Raw genomic sequence first — 22,801 nt, 5'->3', positions numbered from 1 at the left:
TGGATGACGCAAGTTCCGGGATACCTAAAAAGAAAAGAAATTTAATGTTAAAACAAAGTTTTAATATTATCCTTTGAATCGAAGTGTTTCGGATGAAAAAAAAATGCTCATAGCCAATAAAAAAATCGAATAAACTGCTGAGTAAGCGAAGCTATGGCTAAAGTTTACCAGACATTTCCAGACGCCAATGGCTTTCGACCATCGAATAAACTACCGAGTGAGCGAAGCAATTACCGTGGTTGATAAAAGATAGACCTTATCCATTTTGTGATTTCTTGCAACTGTGATCCTCGTATAACCATCGAATTAACTACCGAGTAAGCAAAGCTATGACTGACGTTTACTAGACATTTCCAGACGCCTGACCGATGAGCTTTAAGCATCGAATAAACGAATGAGCGAAGCGATGGTTGTGGTCAAGGAAACATAGACCTTATCATCCTTTACATTTTATTCTTAGAATTTTGATCCACCTTGCTAACGGTGGGACCATAATGGTGTCTCTCCATTGGCCAATCGGCACGTAACGGCCACTCATTCAAATTCAAATACTTACTCGTCGGCCATAAACCGGATGGTGATGCTAGCCAGTGGTGGGACCATGATGGTGTCTCTCCATTGGCCGATCGGTACGTATCCCGCCATGCCCCGGTCCCTCGTCTCGTGCCCCAGAAACGTCAGGTTAACCGGTATGACCTCCGGGGCTTCCAGCGGGTCAAAGTCTTCCAGTTGTTGATCGCAGAGAAACCCCTGTTTGGATATAACACGCTAAACTTTATACTTGTGTCGTCTTTCAAATATGATTCACTGTCTGTCATATCTTGGTCATATTAAGACTTCCATCGCAAGTGTTGCCGTTACCCGTACTGTCATTGGTGGTGAAAAGTGCACTGGATTTTTTTAGGAAACAGCCGTCACTAAAAGTTTACTAACAGCCTTTAATTGTAGATGTTAACAGGCTTTAATTGTAGATGCGTTAAGAGAGAGAGAGAAATGGTTTGTTTAAACACAATTTAAAATACAAGATAGTAGTCCGAAGACTAAATTGTCTCGTACAACAATACAGAAAGGCTCTTAGAATTCTAATGCAATCAAAGACATATATGTATGAAGACTTTAAAAAGGTTCGTGGTTTACACTACGCATGCGCAATGATATGTATTTTGGCTGATATGTCAAGGAAGAGCAAAGGCTGCTAACTTGTGAACAGTTCTTAGACCATGTTTTATTTATGTCTCAGGGGCCTTTAACTTTGACATATTACCCACAATGCTTCCCCCACAAACTCTCATTGCGCACGCGCAGTTTAATTCTTCAACCGACTTATCCTACCTGTTGATCGTAGTACGCAGGCGCGAAGCTGGCCACGGGGCCGTTGTACTGATTGTAGGCGACGACCTGGAAGTGATTGACGTGCACGTGGTACGGGTGTCCCGAAGAAGGGTCGGAGTTCACCAAGTACCATTCCTTTGAATAACAATAAAACGAAGGCGTCACTCAAATGTAAACCAGTACCAAGCTTCGGTTATTTTGGAGGCAGTGACCAAGGAATACATTACGTACAATACTATAACTTTCTACCACAAGTACCAAGCAAAACGAGACATATGCATGGCCAATCTTGCTGCAAAAGCGTAACCAAGTTTGCTTTCTCGAATCGGTTTACATTATGCGGCGTTCTTGTCATCTTCTGATAACGAGAATCATACCTAATATTTGCATATTTGTGACTAAACAAAATGCGACACTTTATACCAAACAATGATTACTTCCTACACACCTGCACAGTTCCCGTTCTGAATTTATACCGGAAGTAGTCGCCGGTCTTCATTTTTTCCCGGTTGAGGTAGGGAGTTGGCCCGAACTCCACCACGTTCCGGCCCCGGATGCGGGTGTCGGGGAACCCTCTCAGGTCCAGGTTAAAGAAAGGTCTCTCAGGTAAGGAGGTAGGAAAAGACATCTCAACCGGCTCACCTGTAAGATTAAACAATGTTTACAGCATCTGTTTTGAGTCTAGGTGTTTATTGGTTGTTTAAAGTCACGTGGGGACGTAAGTGTTGACGGATTATTGGAATATGCGAACTTTGTATCATGGTATGTCTGTATGTGATATTAAGAAATGACTTTACACCTCTATCTAATAGGATTTATAAACGACTACGTTTTACTCTGCATAGCGCATAGACATAGTTCATTCCTTTGAGACACGTTAAAGTCGCCATCTTGTATTTGTCCATCTCACTGATAACAACATTACATACAAACAGCTGAAAATGAATACCTGAGACTTCAATGGTCGCTAAGATTCCATCATAAACTGGCGTGTTACCAATCGACATGATCTGATCCGGCGCGTTCTGGGAAATGAGCTATAAAAAATAAGAATACTATTATAAATTGCACACAATGCATCTAAAGTCATGAGCCTTGCTTAACTCCGATTTAGATACTATTGAAAGTGTTCATTACTTTATTTCATTGCAATCATAAACGCACGTTAAAAACAGCCAGAAGCTAACCTCTGCTTGTAGAGTACTGTTACAGTATCTTTAATCTCCAAGCAGATCCTATGACAGCATAAAATAGTATCAAAAGCTGCCAGAGGAGTAAAGCCGGTTACGCTACCGTTGCCCGTCTGACTCCCTTTGACCGGCTGATGACTCCTTGGCCAGGTTTACTACTATCTTATGGCACCGTAGCATCTGCTTGGAGAGTACTTACTAGTACTGTATCTCCGCCTACCTGGTAAGACCCGGCCTCCACACATCGGACCGCCACATCTGCTCGGCCCGCGTCCGGTATGAAGACGTAATTCGTCTCGTAAGGCTCATCTACGTAAACTCCGTCAAAAGCCAACACTATCATCTCACAACCTGCAAGAAAATATTAATCATAAACTACTATAGACGTAATTATGGTAGCTTTCCATATCAGGATTCATGGTATAAGCACTGGTAACTATTTGTCTTGAGCTTTTCCGATTACAAATTGAAATGATCTTCGGGTACGGGTCTTTTGAATGATTAAAAAAAATATTAAGCTATTTAGCTAGTACATGATGTAATATTTCTGTTTGGTATGTATGTGCGAATATTGATAAAAAAGGGGTATTATTTTGTATGATACTTCGATTTTGTCCTGTATATAGTCCTAGAAAATGATGGATTGTGTTTTCAAACTTGCCCGAAATTACAGTCTTACCTTTGCAGTATTTGGAATCTATGTTCTTTTATTTTTGAATGTACCAATCTGTAGATATCAAGTCCCTACTAGGGGTGGGTACCGGTACAGCGTACCGGTACAAAACCGGTCTTTCTTATTAAAAATGAAAAACCGGACCTGAAAAAATTAGGTAGACCGGATGTTCGACCTATTAGAAAATTCATAGATCATTTGATCAGGCATTCCCACGTTTTGGCTCTTGCAGGTTGAAGAAAATAACAAGAACGAAGTAGAGTTGAGTTTATAGTAATTTCTACCAAGTTTTACAGCCAATCGTACAGGTGCAGTTAGCGTTGTAGGATTTTAAAACGCCAGTGTGAGTCTAATACTCCACCAAACAGATTTCATTGTAGTGAAATGGACTATAGTTATGGGTATCATCCATTTACAAGTTGTCACAAAATGAATCAGGTCAAGGTTCAGGTCAGGACCTGGACCTAATCCTCTGGGCCTGAACCGGACCTGGACCTGATTTTTCTGTACCGATACCCACCCGTAGTCCCTACCGTTTAGCTGCTCGAGGCAGGAAGGCACCTTACCTTCGAGGTAGATCTCCAACATGTCGGTCGGTCCGACATTCACCAGCCGGAACCGTCTGATCTCTCCCGGCTGCATGGAGATCTTCGGTACGTACTGACCTAAAGATGTTAACGTTAACGTTAGGAGTTATGATGCGCAAATTAAAGGTTTAGAATACGCATGCACGTGGTCCCTGAGTACGGTGCTTGTAGCAAGGTATAGCCTATAGACAAGCACCGAATAGGGTGGAGAAAACTGGTTGGCAGATCTTTTTTGGTGCCCGGATGACTATTAAAGGGATGGATGGGTGAATTAGATGAGACAAGAATTGTTTACAAGTTCGGAGCTTTCACCTTTGACATATTACCCACAATGCATCTCGCTTCGCATGTGTAAGTTGAACCGCGACCCATGTTATTGGGAATGGGACAGTTTTTGATTTATAACAGAAACACAGTTTTGTTCCAGAAGGACAAAGGAATATGACCAACGTTTTGAATGAAAAAAATATTCACACACAAATATCGAAGAGACTTTGCTTACCATTGGTCAGGTACTGAGTTGCGTCATGTCTCTCCAGCCAATCCAACAGGGTGATGTTCTCATCTGTTACAATATCGTCTAGTCTGAAAATAAGAAAAAACAACAACATTTACTTAGTTAATTTGTGACTTTCCATTACAAATGCTCTATTTCATATTGTCTCTGTTCTATTCTATTTTGCTTATCGTCTCTGTTGTCTTGCTTTATTTTTTCTGTTGGAGACCAAACTCCGAAACCCAACGTAATTATATGTTCGTCTAAATTTACTGGAATCTCAAGATAGCAGCGTTTCCGTACAATTTGTACAAAAAGCGCCATAAACAACTTTATTACAACCTAAGATTGATCCGTTGTATTAGTTATGTAGGGACTTCGACGTATGCACCTTCAGTGCACTATACTTGAAGTTTCGCAATGGTTCATGAAAACTGCACACTATTTCTACAGCTATCTGTGAAACAGAAACCCACAGAAAGATGTCGCCGATCTGGTCTTGTATGGCGGGAAAGCTGAAGAAATCTTGGCCGTAGAACAGCATCTTGCCGAGTAACATGGGCACTTCTTTGTCGCAGTGTTTCGGGCAGGAAATGGCGGCAAGTTCGTCTGGCATGGAGTTCTCTTCATCCTCAACGATCAACAGTCCGGCAAGACCACTGGCTACCTGCAATCAATCAATCAATAAATGAATAAATACTGATTAAATCGATCAATAGATCAACCGATCGAACAATCAACCAACAGTCCGGCAAGACCACTGGCTACCTGCAATCAAAAATCAATCAATCGATCGATCGATCGATCAACCAACCAATCAACCTACCAAACAACCAATCAATCAGTAAACCGATAAACCAATGCATTGACATATATACTTTCAACAATTTTCAAAGGCCGCAACAAATACTCTTATAAATGCCTCCTCACCTAAGGCGTCGCCAAAAACATTTTGTTCAACCTTCCTGACCACTTAGATTCCATAATGAAGACATCTTTTTTTTGCCAAACCTTTTTTATTGGTACGCTCGCATCTGTTTTGGAGTTCCCAGAAGATGCCATCCATATAATCAAATCAACACAGTCTTACCACATCCCTGACCAAACGTCTTTTTATTGGCACCCTTGCGTCAGTTTTGGAGTTCCCAGAGGATGTCATCCTTATAGTCAAATCAACATAGCCTTACCACATCCCTGGCCAAACTTCTTTTAGTGGCACCCTTGCGTCAGTTTTGGAGTTCCCAGAGGATGTCATCCTTATAGTCAAATCAACATAGCCTTACCACATCCCTGACCAAACGTCTTTTAGTGGCACCCTTGCGTCAGTTTTGGAGTTCCTGGAGGATGCCATCCCTATAATCAAATCAAGACTGCCGTACTACGTACCTGGAAGTACGTGGCCCCGTGGTGGTGAGCGTGGTACCAGTAGGTTCCGGCAGGCTGAAGCTCGTTCAGCTCATAGTGGTACTGATACTCACCCCCTGGGTTCACCTGCAGTATGGGATAACAACAATCCAACGTGAAGATAGGATATAGACTCGTCAATTTCCGCTGGCTCAATACTTGACTGTGACTTTTTTTTTCTCAGCCTAAGGACTGACCGAAGTAATTAGCGAGAGAGAGAGGGGAGGGGGGGGGCAGAGAGAGAGAGAGATGAGAGAAAGAGAGAGAGATGACAGAGCGAGGAGAAAGAGAGGAGAAAGAGCAGAGTGAGAGAGAGATGAAGAAGAGAAAAGAGAGAGAGAGAGAAGGGAGAGAGATGAGCGAGAGCTCAGAGAGAGAGAGAGAGATAGATGAGAGAAAGAGGGGAGATGACAGAGCGAGGAGAAAGAGAATAGAGAAAGAGGAGAAAGAGTGGTGAGGGAGAGAGAGAGATGAGGAAGAGAGAAGAGAGAAGGGAGAGAGATCAGAGAGAGATCAGAGGGGGGGGAGAAAGAGAGAGAGAGAGAAGACAGAGCGAAGAAAGAGATAGAGATGAGATAAAGATGAGGGAGATGAGGAAGAGAGGAAAGGGACTTCATCGTAGGAACAAGGTAATACCTGTATGAGTACATCGTCCTGCGGTTCCCTGGGTGAGATGTGTAGTCCATGCACGTGCAGGTTGGTGGTGTTCGGGTGGCGGAATGTGTTGGGCTCGCCCTCGGCTTGGTTCTCTCCCAGCTCATTTTTCTTGTAGAAGATAGATGAATATAAAGAAACGTTGTACATTGCGAACCACAATAGACCTACAAGTCGAGTTGTGCAATGGGCCATCGTACTCGGATTAGATCACTGGATCCCTTATGTTATCATCTTTAACTGTGTCTACCCGGCCTGCTATACTAAAGCTTAGCCTCCAGGCTATAACGTGCACACCGATAAAGGTATAACCTAAAACACAAAGAAACTGTATGAAAGGCTAGGACGCACAAGAATGGTTCAAAATAATGCATCTATTTGGGGATTATTGCTTAGGATTCTTTGGATGCATTTGTTGTGTATTGAATTCGGTTTTATTCTGGTGTATTTTGCTATGTATTTCGACCCTGCTGCCAGGCACTTTGATACCTGTTTTGCTTACATTTTCAATGATTCGGTAATTCCAGTGTATTCCCGATATTTAGCAGAACCTACCAGGAGAACGTTGACCCTGTCGCCCGCCCTGACCCGCAGTGTTGGGGAGGGCCAGCCTCCGTTATAGGTCCGCCTGGTGAGGGTCAACCACTCCACCGTGACGTCAGACACATCCACCGTCAAGGTCATGTCAAGTTTACCATCTACTGAGGACGTTTCTTCCGGTGTGATGAAATCATCTCCACCTAAAAAAGTCATCATCATCATTCCATAACGTTTTACACCCCCAAGAGGAAGCAACCACTACTTTTAATAAGACGTTTCACGGATTGAACAGGGCATGCGCGGGGTCAAAGGTGAATGCGTTGTAAACATGTAAACAGTTCTTGTCTAGACCTTGCTTGATACATTCCAGATTTGTTTTGCTTATTTATTTATTTATTTTGTTTCGTTTGTGTCTCAGGGGCAAACTTTGGCATACTACCCACGATACATCTCTCTGCACGTGAGCAGTTCAACTTGCAAATTGGCTTATCAAAAGTTTCTTCTTGTTTGACATTTTTCGTGGCAAAGTAGAATATATATGCGCTTTCCGACGCTTTTCTTTAAAAATTGTATCTGCTAAAACATGGTATGTTTCGTAAAAGAGTCACATCTTGATTTATTTCTTAGAGAGAAAATAAGGAAGATAATGTTATTGAAAAAAAAAATAAGATAAGAAAATGACAGTTATGATGGCAAAATGATAATAAATAAATATAACTAAACTACGGGTGCCAAAACGACTTGTTTCCAGCACTGAAATATTAGCTAGGTAATTTGTTACAGTAACTTTACAGAGTATAAAAAGACATTGCTACAATGCTTAGTAACAGAACCGTCGGTTTGTGTCAAAGTTTTGTTTACCTTTGAAAGGGCAGGGCGAAGTGTTGCTACATTGCGCATGCGCCGACCCGCACGCGACCAGACAGAGGGCAAGGAACAATAAGGATGACGTCATCTGTTTTCCCCGACAAAAATACATAAAATCAGTGCGTTAGCATGTGGTTACGTTAAGGAATTTAAAACCACCGCTTAAAGCAAACATATATCGGCCTATTTAATTAATTTGTGCGCGTTTTTCTGTTGTTTTCTGCCTTTTACGAATAACATTTACCGTTAAGTTCCCTTTATGCATCATATGGACCTGTAAGATACGACACGAGACAAAACCTCACACGTCTGCTTGAAGATATCAAAAAGTAAAAGAAACAAACTAAAAGACAAAGGTATCTACAAGTAAACATACTTAAGGTCGTTAAATATGTGCAAAGTTCATTTCTCTTTCCCTTGCAATTAAACATTTCTATACTTTATGCTTGGCAAACTAGTTAAAAGAATTAAAAGAAAAATAAGAATCAAACATCCGCAAAACCAAAGGATCCCAAAACGTCCATAAAAGTAGTGTAGTGAGTTTTTTTTCGTGACACAAGACACCGTGACCCGTTCGCTTGTGTACGATGTAACCTGGCCGAAATGGAATTCAGGTCAAATCTTAATGTTTAACCCAAAACTTTCCCAAATTAAATAGCGTCTGCATTCTTCCGGTGTAAAATGCAAAGAACAGAAAATATACAGCTGTGGTATCGCCAAAAATAGTTACTCAAGCAACTGGATATGGTTTAGAAACGGTCAGACGTTTCGGATAGAATCCACTATCCTTCGTCAGTGACACTGAAGAGATGTGGAAGAAACAGGTCTTTTATACTCTAACTATGAATGAAGACAATTTCAGATGTCCAATAGGAAAAGTTGTAAGACAATTCAGACTGAAGACAATTTGGATTTCAAAGAAAACAAAGCTAAGCCAAAGTCAAGCTGAAGACAATTTGGATTTCAAAGGATAGCAAGGCTAAGACACAGTTAATGCAAATGTTAATTAGCTACTGTTGTTTTAGTTACAGGAGCTAAAATTTTTGTTGTGGTATCATTTAATCCTGGAAAAAGTTTAGTTGATAATAACTAAAAGGCATAAAGTGAACATGAAATAGTGTCGTTATTCTATACAATTTGCTACAGATTCTAACTAAAGGTTCTTTTCCTCGTGATTGAAATGATAAATTTTTTATGTGATAGTTTAGCAAAGAAAATCTATATGTTGAAACGATGACCATCTAGGTTTTCGTCCTGAATTTGTCTGAATATTACTAGCCTCCATAGCAGGCTCTCTGAGGCCTTTTTCCGTCTTTTTTTTTTTGTTGTTTTTTTGTTGTTGCTCATAATACACTTTTGCTTGCCTTTTCTTTTTGTACTTGGTAGCTTAAATGGTAAAGCGACCCAGTACAAAAAAGAAAAGGCCAGCAAAAGTGTATTATGGGCCCAAAAAAGACGGGGAAAAGCCCCAGAGAGCCTACTATGGAGGCTACAATATTACATTGTTTTTCCATCACCAGTAAGGCCGGTACAAATAAAGTTGACAACAAGGAAATACTCTTGGAAATTCTATACGTGGATTTGGTAAAGTCTTCCCAAAAGTTTATTTTACATAAATGCAACTTCAATAGGTAATCTTACCTTTTCTCTCCGTAGTAAGTTGAGACCGGCCTCGCTGCAGCGGGGTTTTTCTGGTTCTGTAAACGCTGTGTGCGGAGTTTAGCCGGTATATCTACAACGTAAGCACTTTGTGACCGTTCCTGTATTTACCGACCGGTGCTCTATGTGACTGGTGTCACATATCATACCATAGGATATCACATGACTGTTGACGTATTACCAGGGCTAATATTTGAACAGATTGGGTGGTCTACAGAAACATTTTCATTGGATCACGAGACTTTGCAATGTTGCTGCCGTCAGCGTTAACTTTAGAACGTCCAAGCGGTCACTGCCTACGTACGCACAAGCGGTCACTTGCGGCCATTCTATGGCTAAGAGTATCGCTATTCTTTGGTGTCAACTTCGTTTGAGATGTCATCCCCCTCTCCATGGCTTTGCAGAGCCAGTGGTATATCCGTACACAGATTGTTATGTGAAAAAAGCTATCTGCGTGCGAACATCAAATACACATATTCCCTTTTCCCTTCTTGAAAGCCTATCAGTTTTTGCCACTCTTTCCGTTGACAGTGACCTTAAATGACCTGGAACTTGGTCTATTCCATTTCAGGATGAATAGGGGTGACTCCTAGTCGTTTTATAGCTAAAGGCCACAGCAAGTAAATTTTATAGATGACATCCTCTGAAAACTGCAAAGATAGTGAGATAGGGAGAAAAAAAGATGAGTAAAAAATAAGCTACCTTTTCAAAATGGACGTTAACGTTGTAACAAGAATAGAAAGTGCAAAACATGGTATCACAGCCAACAAGGCTCTTATTTCTGTACTTTAAACATGTACTGGTGTGGTAAAAGTGACACTAGGGTGGTAGACTGGTATCACAAACAATGTTGATAACTACACTCATGGCTTCTATAGTGTCACTTTTACAACTATCCAACAACAAGATTTCTACAACTATAGTCATGACTAAAACAAAAGGGTCACTTCTACAAGTACAACCATTAGGCTTCAACACAACATGTTTGTTCAGTTTGGTAATTTTTCGTCATATTGACCATCTCCAAAGAACAAATTTTTTTTTCTGAAATCAGGCGAAAAAAAATGAGCGCGCAGATGTCATCCATAGTATTTACTTGCTGCGGCCTAATACCAATGTCACATAAAGGTACTGGTTGGCTTTCTTTAATTGATTTTCGTGTCTTGTGGTACCAGGAGTAGAAGTTGCCAAACCAATTCAAGATAACAAAGTATGAATAGGGATTTCTCCTACGTATTTATAGCTAATAGAGATGTCGCATGAAGGCATTGTTTGGCTTTGGCATATAGAAGTTGATTTTCGTGGCGTTTGGTACCAGGAGAAAACGTCACCTGGTCTTGGTCTATTCCATTTCAGTATGAATAGGGGTGGCTCCTGCGTATTTACAGCTAATAGAGATGTCGCATGAAGGCATTGTTTGGCTTTGGCATATAGAAGTTGATTTTCGTGGCGTTTGGTACCAGGAGAAAACGTCACCTGGTCTTGGTCTATTCCATTTCAGGATGGATAGGGGTGTTTCCAACTTGTTCTGTAGCTAATAGGGATGTCACATAAAGGCACTGGTTGTCTTTGGCATATAGAAGTTGATTTTCGTGGTGTTTGGTACCAGGAGAAAACGTCACCTGGTCTTGGTCTATTCCATTTCAGGATGAATAGGGGTGACTCCTAGTCGTTTTATAGCTAAGGCCACAGCAAGTAAATTTTATAGATGACATCCTCTGAAAACTGCAAAGATAGTGAGATAGGGCGAAAAAAAACAAGATGGCTAACTTTACAAAATAGACACCATAAACGTTGTAACAAGAATTAAAAGTACAAAATATGGCATCACAGCCAACAAGGCCTTCCTGTATTCAAGACATGTACTGGTATAGTAAAAGTGACACTAGTATGGTAGACTTATACATCACTAAAAAAAGTTGGTAAACACACTCATAGCTTCCATATTGGTGGCATTTTACAACTACCCAACAAGTTTCACTTCTGCAACTATAGTCATGGCTACCCCCCTAGTGTCACTTCTACAAGTACAATCATTAGGCGTCAACACAACATATTTGTTCATTCTGGTAATTTTTCGTCATGCTGAACGTCTCCAAAGAAGAAAAAATTCTTATTTTTTTCTGAAATCAGGCGAAAATTAATGAGCGCGCGGATGTCATCCATAGTATTTACTTGCTGTGGTCTAATAAAGATTTATTTGGCTTTATTTGTCATATAGGAATTGACTGTGTATGTCGTACCAGGAGTAGAAGTCACCAAACCAATTCAAGATAACAAAGTATAAATAGCGGTGGCTCCTACGTATTTATAGCTAATAGAGATGTCGCATGAAGGCACTGTTTGGCTTTGGCATATAGAAGTTGATTTTCGTGGTGTTTGGTACCAGGAGAAAACGTCACCTGGTCTTGGTCTACTCCATTTCAGGATGAATAGGGGTGTTTCCAACTTGTTTTGTAGCTAATAGAGATGTCACATAAAGGTACTGGTTGGCTTTGTCATATGACGGTAGTTCACCTGTCTCCACATGGTAATTACCTATATCTGTTGTTTTTAAAACGAGATATCAAGGGATATCTATTCGGCCGACGTTGGTTTCAAATTGCAATATTTTCATAGCATTCCAGTCTAAAACAGCCTTCTGTAGAATTGATATGCTCAACACTCCGATTTTAAATAGAACGGATAAAGGTTACCCCACGGATAAAAGTGAACTAGCGTTAGAAATTGATTTTCGTGTTTTGTCACCTGTGTGGTGCCGGGAGCAGACGTCACCAACCCGACATAACAAAGTCCAGAGACGTTTGACCGACAAAGGGTCAATGGTAAAGGTTACTAAAGGTCAACATGAGCGAGGGTGGTGACTAAAGCGCATGCGCATGACGTTACCTGAAGGAAGCTACTGACGACGGTGGCGGGAAATTAGTAATCTCCAAGCAGATGTGATGTGGGGGAGTCAGTAACTTCTAGAGTAGTATAAACCTTATCAATGACTACAAACGAGAAATGATTTATTTTGAATTTATTTACAAAATAAATGTGCTTTAACATATCTGTGTCGAATATGTACCGTGGCCTAAAAGATTATGTAACATGGAAACATAAGTATTGGGTTTCCTTAAACTGTGAAATAAAGAAACTCATAGTATAAAAATATGACCGCAATCGATAATGATGCCTAAAAGCTAGCATTAGTGTAATATTCAATCTAAATTGAATGAGTAAGTGTCAAACTCTATTATTAGTATGATAACCAAAATACTATTGGTGCAAACACTTACATATCAAATTGAATTGTATTTTCAAGAGTCGTTTTCATGTGTTTTGTGTTTGCTCTTGTCCGTTTTGTTTGCTATATAGGCGTACACTAGGATGTTATAGCAGTGAACAAGTCCAATGCAGAACACAGTTACTTGCACGAATATCTAACCAGCCAGTCAAAGGTCAAGTGAATTTAATCTCCAAACAGATCCTGCGGTGCCATAAGATAATATCAAAGCAGGCCAAGGAGTATAGCTAGCCGGCCAAAGGGAGTCAAATGGGCACCGGTGGGTTTGATACTATATTACGCCACCGCGGATCTGCTTGGAGATTAAAGTGAATTCTCAAACTGGGCCGAGGTTTCCACTTTTGTGGGCGTGGCCTCTAAAACCAGCCGTCAGCCAATCAGAGAATCGGTAGAAAACATCTCTGATTGGCTGTCAGCTAGGGCCAGGCTCTGCGTAGGAGAATCATAATGAATTGCTGACACTCTCCTCATTGTGTTTACCTTGAAGGAAGGTAAACATATTGTTTTTGCACTGTTTCTTCTTCTTCTCCAAACAAATAAGGTCAATGACCTGGACCAGAAGGCTGTCACCATGGTTACAGGTAAAGTAGTAGGCACCCAGGGGTGTTTGGTTACATCATGCTGCAAATGGCTTAGCACACCAGAGCTCGAGGGGCTCAGGTCATCAGATATTAATGTGTTGGAGTAAGAATAAGTATAATACTAGTCAATGTTAGACTACAACATGTGCAGGGTAAACATTCTAACATGTCATATTTGTTACTATAATGTTACTACTGTCTCCATGTGTTTCAAAAAGAGAGAAGAACATGTTTAGATGCAGCCATTAAAGATTGTAACACATGTGTCTTAGTTCCTTTTCCATTTAGACTAGTATAAAATCATTGTATAAGTTTAGTTTTTTCCTCTGCATCCATAAGACCACATGTGGTCCTTTTGTGCATTTAGCCCTCGGGCATGAATATGCAATGAAGATTATCAATTATATAATTATCAATTACTAAATGTCACCCTTCTAGTTATGTTCAAAGTTCACAAAGTTTAGATTACACAAATATCACACACATTACAATAGCGCACACAGAAAGGAGTATCAGCACTGTACCAACTGTACCGAGGGTCCATTTTCTGTTTCTCAGCCACAACTTGACGCGAACTTTTCTCGACACTTTCTCGAACTGCTCGGCAGCTTTCTCCAGGTCCTCGGCAACTCTCGTGAGATCTCGCAGTTTCTCGTCCCGTTCCGCCAACTTGTTCTCCACGATGTTTCGGACGATGTCCTGTGTCTCTTTGACTTCGCGTTGGAGGTCTTCCAGGGTTTGTTTGGGCTGGTCAAGGACGTTTCCGGGCTGGAAAAGGGCACGGTAGAATACTGTTAGCTCATACTTGCAGATTGAAATTCAGAATCCATTGGGAGCACCAAGAAATTTAGATTTTAATAAAGAGGGCCCATGTTTGAACACATTTATTCATAGAATAGTTTGGCGAAGTGAGCAAAAGATAGTTCCTTTTCCTTTATTCCGATACCCTTTAGCCCTATTTAGGGCTAGTCTACCAGGGTTCATATGAAACAATGAAACATACATAAACAAACGCAAATATATACACAAACATACATGTATATATACAAACAGATAATAATAGATACACAATCATTAAAAAAACTATTGGCTTGAGAAGACTTGATACATTGCCTTTTTAAAGCGTGAGATGTTGGGCAGGGATTTGATGTAAGGTGGTAGGTCATTCCAAAGCCTGATGGCACGGTAGAGGAAAGTTCGCTTTTTTGAGTTTGTTTTTGGCTTAGGGAGTTTAAAACTGAAGGAGTTGGATAATCTAGTTGAATATGTGTGGGTAGAATGGACAGGGACGATGGAGCTGTAAATGTTATGGGGCTCCTTACTGACAAGTATTCTGAAAAACGTAGTCAATGTGCTGATGGCGAATCTTTCTCGTACCATGGGCCAACCCAAGTCTGAATGCATTTGCTTAACATGTGTTTCTAGTGGACATTTAAGCACCAATCTACAGGCTCTGTTCTGTACAACCTGGAGCTTTCGAGCATTTGATTCAGACATGTTTGCTAGAACTGGGAGACAGTACTGTGCTACTGATAATACAAGTGCGCATAAAACAACCTTGCAGACTTCATAAGACATGGCCCATGCGTGCCTTCTCACAAGGGCGATATTCCTTGATTGTTTGGCAACAACATGATTGATATGCAAATCCCATGTAAGTGACTGATCCATGTGCAGCCCCGACAAAACCTAGTTAACGTTAACGACAGGAAGTTTCCCACGAAAATGTATGTAGCACTGCCCTTTAAAAGTCTTTTCTTACCTGCTCTGTTTTGACAACAACCTCCACCTCCGGAACACTGTCCCTTTTCTCAGGCTTCTTCTTAAGCAGTCTGGGCCACTTCCTTTTCCCATTCTTACGACTTGGTTGGTTGTCTTGAATGTCATGACTCAAACTTTCTTCCGTATTTTCGCTTTCAGAGGAACTGTCTTTTTCCTTGCGTTTTCGCTTTGCGTTCTTCCATGGAGTCTTCAGTCCCCGTTTCTTTTTCTCAGCGTCGCGTCCCTGGCTTACAGTTGTTTTGCCTCTTTCTAGCAGCTCCCTTCTCTTTTCTTTCTCGCTCATTGTTTCTATCTGTGCTTTCTCGGAGGTTTGCTTGCGAGCATCACTGTCGTTTGCTTCTTTTGTCTTTTTGCGGAAGCGAACGACAAACCATTTGCGTTTCTTCTTATTGCGTTCCTTTTTCACGTCTAGAGTCGCCATAGGACTATCTTCAACATCGACAGGTACCTGTGTTGCACCCACGCGTGCAGGAGGATTGGTGCTTGAGGTTGAACTAGTGTCATAAATTTCTTCAATGATTTCCACCCCCATAGTTTCGATGGAGTTAGTTTCCGCCTCTTGGCTTTGTTTCTCCTCTTCTGTTAAGGGTTTTTGTTTCATCTTCCTCAAGTTTTCTTGCCTTGGTTCTTCTAGAGACGTTGCTTCGAAGTCTTGGACCCCCGCGCTTGACTTTGCCTCGGGGACGTCCAAACAGGTGTCTGGTGACCAGTTCAGACGCGCATCGCTAGAGGGCGATATTTCCTTGCACCGTATTTTCTCATCACGTTGTCCTTTCTTCTTGCCTTTGAATACACGTTTGAGACGGAGCTTGGGTTTCTTGGTGCTTGAGTTTGAATTAGTGTCATAAACTTCTTCAATGATTTCCACCCCCATAGTTTCGATTGAGTTAGTTTCCGCCTCTTGGCTTTGTTTCTCCTCTTCTGTTAGGGGTTCTTGTTTCACCTTCCTCAAGTTTTCTTGCGTTGGTTCTCCAAGAGACGTTGCTTCGAAGTCTTGGACCCCCGCGCTTGACTTTGACTCGGGGACGTCCAAACAGGTGTCTGGTGACCAGTTCGGACTCGCATAGCTAAAGGGCGTGATTGCCTTGCCCTGTATTTTCTCATCACCTTGTCCTTTCTTCTGGCGTTTGAAGACACGTTTGAGACGCAACTTGGGTTTCTTGGTGCTTGAGTTTGAAGTAGTGTCATAAACTTCTTCAATGATTTCCACCCCCATAGTTTCAATGGAGTTAGTTTCCGCCCCTTGGCTTTGTTTCTCTGTTAAGGGTTCTTGTTTCATCTTCCTCAAGTTTTCTTGCGTTGGTTCTTCTAGAGACCTTGCTTCGAAGTCTAGGACCCCCGCGCTTGACTTTGACTCGGGGACGTCCAAACAGGTGTCTGGTGACCGGTTCGGACGCGCATCGCTAGAAGGCGTGATTTCCTTGCACTGTATTTTCTCATCACGTTGTCTTTTCTTCTGGCGTTTGAAGACACGTTTGAGACGGAGCTTGGGTTTCTTGGTGCTTGAGTTTGAAGTAGTGTCATAAACTTCTTCAATGATTTCCACCCCCATAGTTTCGATGGAGTTAGTTTCGGCCTCTTGACTTTGTTTCCTCTCCTCTGTTAAGGGTTCCTGTTTCTTTTTCCTCAGGTTTTCTTGGGTTGGTTCTTCTAGTGACGTTGCTTCGAAGTCTAGGACCCCCGCGCTTGCCTTTGACTCGGGGACGTTCAAACAGGTGTCGACGTCTGGTGACCAGTTCGGACGCGCATCGCACTGCATTTTCTCATCACGTTGTCCATTCTTCTTGCGTTTGAAGACACGTTTGAGACGGAACTTGTCTTTCTTGGGCTTAGGGTTGGATGTCGATATGTCACGACGTTTGGAGCTGCCCGTTTCTATATTTTCTGTTGCCATGGCTCAATTCTAAGAGAAAGGATTAAAGAAAAAAAAGTGGTTAGGGTTATTCTATTTTTCAAAATGGGGGTGACAAGGAAATTTTGTATACCTCCCTTCCCTCTGTGATGTTCATTTAGATGACCATACCTCGTTTACTATCTATCTAGATACGTTCATTATTTCGTTTTCATAAAGAAATCTCAGGAGCATTTCATTAGAAACGTTTAAGGAATCTAAAAACTATATTACATGGGTGATGAGACATGGAGAAAGGATGGGTAGGAACACTAAACACTTTTCTTTATTTAAGGCGACATATCGCAAGGCTGGCAAACGATATACTATGCACGACTGTATTTCCTGTCTCAAGTTAAGGTTTCACTTTTAGTGCTGAAAGACGGCCAGGGACAACACTTTTTTTGTCACAAGGCTGACAATGCAAACTGTATACAGTAGAAGCCGCTTTATTGCACGGCCTATTTGCCAGTGAATTTCGTGCAATTATCCGAATGGTCCAATAATGCGAAGATATCTAGCTGGACCGCTCTGTTTTTGGATTTGGGGATTCCGTGCAGTTAACAGAAGTGTGTGTTAATCCGGTGTGCAATTAACTGGCTTCTACTGTACTATGCACGACTGTATTTCCTGTCTCAAGTTAAGGTTTCACTTTTAGTGCTGAAGATCAAAGATTCTATCAGATAATGCCTCAGGGATTCTAGATGAAACTGTTAAGACAACATTTTTGCGAAATTGCAGATTGTTTTTCTCCTAGCCTTGTGTCAAGCTACCCGCATACAATACTTCATTCTTAGACTCGCCCTATAGTATTGTGTACGAGTAAAAAAAAAAAGGAAAACTACCATTTACTTGTAGTTTGGACCAGGTCATTAACATAATTATACTTTACCATTACGCTCAGTGTGTTGTTGCATGCTTGGACTAGCAGGATACCTGCTTATAATGTATAGTCAAGGCGTTGATAGTTAACTCTCTGTCCCTGAGAGAGGCCAATGCGTGACTGTATTTTCGCAAAAATGTTGTCTTTCCAGTTTTATCACGAATCCATGAGGCATAATCTGATAGAATCTTTCATCTTCAGCACTAAAAGTGAAACCTAAACTTGAGACAGGAAATACAGCCGTGCATAGTATACAGTTGCAATTTCAATCAAAGGAGACGCCCCCGCATGGTCACTCATGACTACCTACTGACAATATGTAAGCAACAGACAACCGAGATACTATCAAGAAACGCCATGACAGTCTGTAGAAGATATGGGAACTAGAACGGAGGTGTGTTTCATACGAGTTTCATCCAAAAGGTTGACCTTCTAGCGTCTGTGTGTCTGTCTCTCTCTCTCTCTCTCTCTCTCTCTCTCCCTCTCTCTCGCTGTGGCTGTCTTTGTCAATGTCCTCTTTCAGTGTGTCACTCTCTCACTCTCTCTGTTTGTCTCACCCTGTGTGTGTGTATGTGTGTCTCAGTGTTTCTCTATCCCTTTCGTTGTCTGTCTGTCTGTCTGTCTCTTTCTTTCTCTCCCAGTGTCTGTCTGTCTGTCTCATCCTCATTTTCACTCATTCATTTTACAACAAAGCAGGTAGAAATTTTGCAAAAATTTGTGAGGAAGTTAAAGAGCGTGACCAGTTTGCCAATTACAGTCTAGCACTTCTAGAGTTAATTCCGTTTAACAACATGCACACACCTGTTCCTGACCCCACACAGACACAATGAAAGGTCACATACAAAGGCATGTGCTTTCTCATGCACGTTTCTGTTGCAGAATGAAATTTGTTCATGCGAAAGCTTCTAAGATTACCAGATTTGACGCGTAGGTGCAGCCTTTAGGTTCTATATGTTCGCTTTATGCATGAGAATTTCGAAACTTCGGAATTTAATAGCGTAGAGCGAAGAGAGGTTTCCTGATTAAGGAACTTCGTGCAAACTTTTGAGTACTGCCCTCAGCTCGTTTGGACAAGTTCAGTAAACATCGGACCAGGGCTTAACGCCCTGTCCCGTAAGGACTGATTTCCAATGATGTCAATAGAACTGTACGACATACGGTACTTCCAAACCCACTTATCGTCGGAAACCTTGACACAGGTAGCTAAGAGAAGGAATCCTAAGAATGCCTACTAGCTTCAAAGATACAGAGATAAAGAGAAGGAGAGAAGGGAAGGGGCGCTCAGCGACTGAGGACTGAGGCACATGTTGACAAAAACGAAAGAGAAACCAGAATATCAAATACATCTCATTCAGGCAACTTAATTACTATTTCATCAAAGAAAAAATAATAATAGAGGAACATATCACGATTGAAATAAACAGCAAACACACCTTGAAAGACGCAGAACAAATCCTCTTCAATATCCAAGTACAGCCTCGACAGCTGTTTGAGCGAACCTTGGACCTGTTCTAGGTCGTACTTCTCATTTGAAGTGACGTGTTTACCAAGTGTGCAGGCGGCTTTTAAACGGGCGGGAGAACGCGGAAGTTCAGCTGTAAGCCCTCGAGCCAGACCGCAGACTGCCCGGCCCCATGATGACTCAGTCTGCCCGTGGGAGGGCCGAAGTTTCGGAGGCTAGTTTCGGTCGGAGAAGGAAAGAGAAATGAATATTAGGTTTCACGTATAAAGTGTGCCGGGAGGAATGAATGTATCATTGTATTGACAGGTAGAATAGAGCTGAAGAACACGGTGAATGCAGTGTAATCTATATAAGAACATGTTGATTTGACTGAAAGTATGATATCCGCATTTTATTATAAGGATGCCATCCGCACAGGCATTGATTTTCAGATTTTTTTCGAGAAAAAAAAAAGAAGTTAACAACCGTACTGCAAATCGTACAAAGCAGTTGCAAAATGAGCAAATGTATGCCGTAGATTTAGAAACAAGATTATTTGGAAACATATACTAATGTCACAGAATGCCAACGCCTGGCTGGCCACTCCATCCCTGTATGACTCCTACCAGGAGTGCTTATCTAAGGTCCTCGGGAAGATCTGCCTTGGCTGCCGAAAGGTTTCTCTGTTGGACCTGGCTGTTAAAAGTCTGGTTTCCAACCCTAGTCGCCAGAGAACAGCGCTCGCGGCTACGGTTCTTTCCCGGGCGCCTAGCAACATAGTCCCGTAAATCGAATGAGCGGGCCCGGGGAGATACGCCGCCACGCAGTGCGTGAAGGCGTAATTCCCTTAGCCGGCTAAGCTGTACTCTAATATCCAGGGTAGGTTTCCAGGGTTTGGTAGACCAACCTCCTTGATATCAGGTAGAAAACGATGCTAAACATTCTGCAGGACGCGGCCCTAGCATCCATCTGATACAGGTTATGAGACAGGCCAGCTGTGTTGTATCACGACCGCCTCGCACCGAAACCTCGGAAAACATTCACATTAATTACAGATTCTCATTTCTTGGATGCTTCATTCAGTACTGGCATGTGGCGAAACCTCGGAAAACATTCACATTAATTGTTGTTATCCTAGATCGTAGCGTTTCTTAGAACGCTTTAGTTTGACAGTTTGAGTCCGCGGGGCGGGCCTTGAGAAACGGCTAAGATAAGGATACGACATCTTAAGTAGCCCTGTCCCTTTCCTACTTCAAAACATCTCAAGGAGTAATGCAAATACACTTCTTTTTGAGTGAGTTCTATTGCCACCCTTGTTTAATATCCTAAAAGAAGAACGCTCTTAGAGGTAAATGATATCGTTGTGTCTGTTAAAATGAATTTGGTGGAATATAAAGCAACAAAACTTGTTGGGTAGGGGGGGGGGGGAGGGGCAACTTTCGTAGATATGGGTGTGGCACTGGAGTTTTCGATTACCTCATTATGACGTCAAAACTTTTGCAGAAAGCATCGCCTTGCAACATGGTACAGTACTTGGAGAAAACAAATAAGACACCTCTCAGAAAATAATACAGTCATCCTTTTCAATTCAACCTTTCCACAAAATTACCAAAACATATTTAACAAATCAAAATAAAGTTACAACGATTAAAACGACAGGCTTGGAATTGCCTGCTAGAATTCATAAAACAATACCACATATATCGACTCAACTGTATCATTAGTACAATCCGTTGCACTTCTGAAAAAAATACATATGTAAGATTAAGCGATTCTTGTGCCAAGAAAACTTGGCACGCTTCTTTTCTAGGTGAACGTCCGTACGGCCACACCGCATGCAAACGTATGTCGTAGTCTCCAATAAGACTTACATGTACATGTAATCGTAATCACCAATCATTAGTTTCGTACATCGGTAGATATATTTGAAACCTTACCGAGGATTTACCGATTGTCCGCGGACGAGGCGTCCCTTCCACCGGCCCTCCGTCCCGTCTGTTCGGCAGACGCGCCCGGTTCGTGAGAGAATGACGCCGAATTTATCACGAAGTGACGGTTTGTGATGAGATAGAACAGATGTTCAGGTCGCGACCTTTCAGCTAGAGTTCCGCGATCCCCTAACTGTATAAGTACGCATACGTGCAGTTCTTAAACTAATGAAAGTTTGTCTGTTTCATACTAAGAATTCACGAATTCGTAAAACGGGGGTCCCGTGTTCGAGGAGGTGCCACGAGCACCTAGACCAGCCTCATTACTAAAAAATTGGGTACCTACTGTATACTGGGTGCAAACAATACACTAGATGTATTGTTATCATAAAGCGGTGCATTTTGTTGTGAGGCCTTGTGAGTATTGTATCCGCTCTAGAGATCTCCTGTTTTTTCTGTCTTTAAGTGGAACTTTTTAACTCCTGTAAATTGTGAAACTTTCTGCAATTTATATGGCTCCTTTGATTACAGAAATATGACTACTACAACGAACTTACTAGTAAAACATCTAGTTTTTTCTCCTAAAGAGAAATAAGACCACAGCGAATGTAGATGTATCTACAGCACTAACATGGTTAAACGATGGTTTATTAACTTTATAGGTGACGTGTAGTACCGAAGCGTCATCTAGCGGATTTTTGAAACCTAACAGGCACAGTATAGGCCGCGATTTCATGATCAGCACCAAGGACAGCAGCGATGTTTTTAACTTTCTCACCATCCAACGTGTCAAACTGTACCTAATTTGTCATACTCTCCAAGCAGAGGTTAGGCTCCGGCTGTTTTTTATCGGGCTTTCTATTTTTTTTTGTAGTGTATCTTGCAAACCTAAGGTTTGGCTGGCGTACTTCAAGAAAAATGACAAAATAGAAAACCTGATAAAAATGACTAAAAAAAAACGCCGGAGCCTAACTTCTGCTTGGAAATTACCTATGTCATACTTGTGGCAAATAACTGCTAACCTCCGCAATAATAGACAGATGCTGACTGTCAATCAAAATTAGCAGTGCAGCAAATGATAGAATCACAATTAGTGGTTTGACTAATGAGAGTGTGGTTGCATGTCCATCTAGTATTTGTCATTTTATTTTTCTATTTCGCTTTTCTATATTTTATGGAGGTGGGTGGGGTTATGGGATTTGTCTACATTTAAACATTTTTGAGCCAAGAATTAACGCCAAAAGACCTTAAAACACACCATTTATAATGTTCAGTGTTCGTACACTGAAAATATAGCTAGGCATAACTTAATAACACCATAAAGCTTGAAAATCGAAATATTCAAATCTACCTATTCATACCATCCATATCATTTGGTATATCATTCCAGAAATGGTACACAATATGACACACAGAAATTATACCACATTAGAAAACTCACAGAAATTCTTGACATAATTATAAACAATAGGTTCATGCATATTGATTTGACCAATACTATACATAACATAGACATTCTTATACGTATATACAAACGATAATATTTATCACAAGCATGTTGTGGAAAATGAATTATTATCTAATTTTTGCATCATTCAAAATAG

General features: G+C 41.3%; 3 protein-coding genes across 3 annotated transcripts; all 3 read right to left on the bottom strand.

Moving 5' to 3' along the window:
• Positions 1-8: 8 nt before the first annotated feature.
• On the bottom strand, positions 9-2,869 carry LOC118404146 (O-aminophenol oxidase-like; the record flags this gene model as incomplete). Its single annotated transcript, XM_035803159.1, is given in 6 exon segments — positions 9-24; positions 557-750; positions 1,333-1,467; positions 1,781-1,974; positions 2,282-2,369; positions 2,743-2,869. Coding segments are annotated over 6 exon segments (750 nt in total), but the record flags the coding sequence as incomplete, so codon positions are not given.
• A 528-nt stretch (positions 2,870-3,397) lies between these two features.
• On the bottom strand, positions 3,398-9,570 carry LOC118404922 (multicopper oxidase mco-like). The gene is made up of 9 exons (XM_035804306.1): positions 9,385-9,570; positions 7,738-7,831; positions 6,892-7,076; positions 6,319-6,447; positions 5,665-5,829; positions 4,755-4,945; positions 4,285-4,367; positions 3,762-3,860; positions 3,398-3,420 (listed from the first exon to the last, which is right to left on the bottom strand). The coding sequence occupies exons 2-9, from the start codon at positions 7,829-7,831 to the stop codon at positions 3,398-3,400; spliced, it is 969 nt and encodes a 322-aa protein (XP_035660199.1). The 5' UTR covers positions 9,385-9,570.
• Positions 9,571-12,405: 2,835 nt separating this feature from the next.
• LOC118404921 (restin homolog) lies at positions 12,406-16,813 on the bottom strand. Its single transcript, XM_035804305.1, has 2 exons — positions 15,035-16,813; positions 12,406-14,040 (listed from the first exon to the last, which is right to left on the bottom strand). Exons 1-2 carry the CDS (start codon positions 16,811-16,813, stop codon positions 13,738-13,740), a joined length of 2,082 nt encoding a protein of 693 aa, XP_035660198.1. The 3' UTR covers positions 12,406-13,737.
• Positions 16,814-22,801: the final 5,988 nt, after the last annotated feature.

Source organism: Branchiostoma floridae, chromosome 17 (assembly GCF_000003815.2).
Source record: "Branchiostoma floridae strain S238N-H82 chromosome 17, Bfl_VNyyK, whole genome shotgun sequence".
NCBI lineage: Eukaryota > Metazoa > Chordata > Leptocardii > Amphioxiformes > Branchiostomatidae > Branchiostoma > Branchiostoma floridae.
Note: the sequence above shows the minus strand (reverse complement) of the source record. Positions and strands in the feature narration are given on the sequence as shown.

Excerpts from the sequence above, each read along its gene's own strand:
- LOC118404921 (XM_035804305.1), bottom strand. The coding sequence starts at position 16,813 with ATGCAGTGCGATGCGCGTCCGAACTGGTCACCAGACGTCGACACCTGT. Across the intron at positions 14,041-15,034 it reads TTGTTGTCAAAACAGAGCAG|CCCGGAAACGTCCTTGACCA; the intron begins GTAAGAAAAGAC and ends GCCCTTTTCCAG.
- LOC118404922 (XM_035804306.1), bottom strand. The coding sequence starts at position 7,831 with ATGACGTCATCCTTATTGTTCCTTGCCCTCTGTCTGGTCGCGTGCGGG. Across the intron at positions 4,946-5,664 it reads ACGGGGCCACGTACTTCCAG|GTAGCCAGTGGTCTTGCCGG; the intron begins GTACGTAGTACG and ends GATTGATTGCAG. Across the intron at positions 3,861-4,284 it reads AACTCAGTACCTGACCAATG|GTCAGTACGTACCGAAGATC; the intron begins GTAAGCAAAGTC and ends TAACATCTTTAG.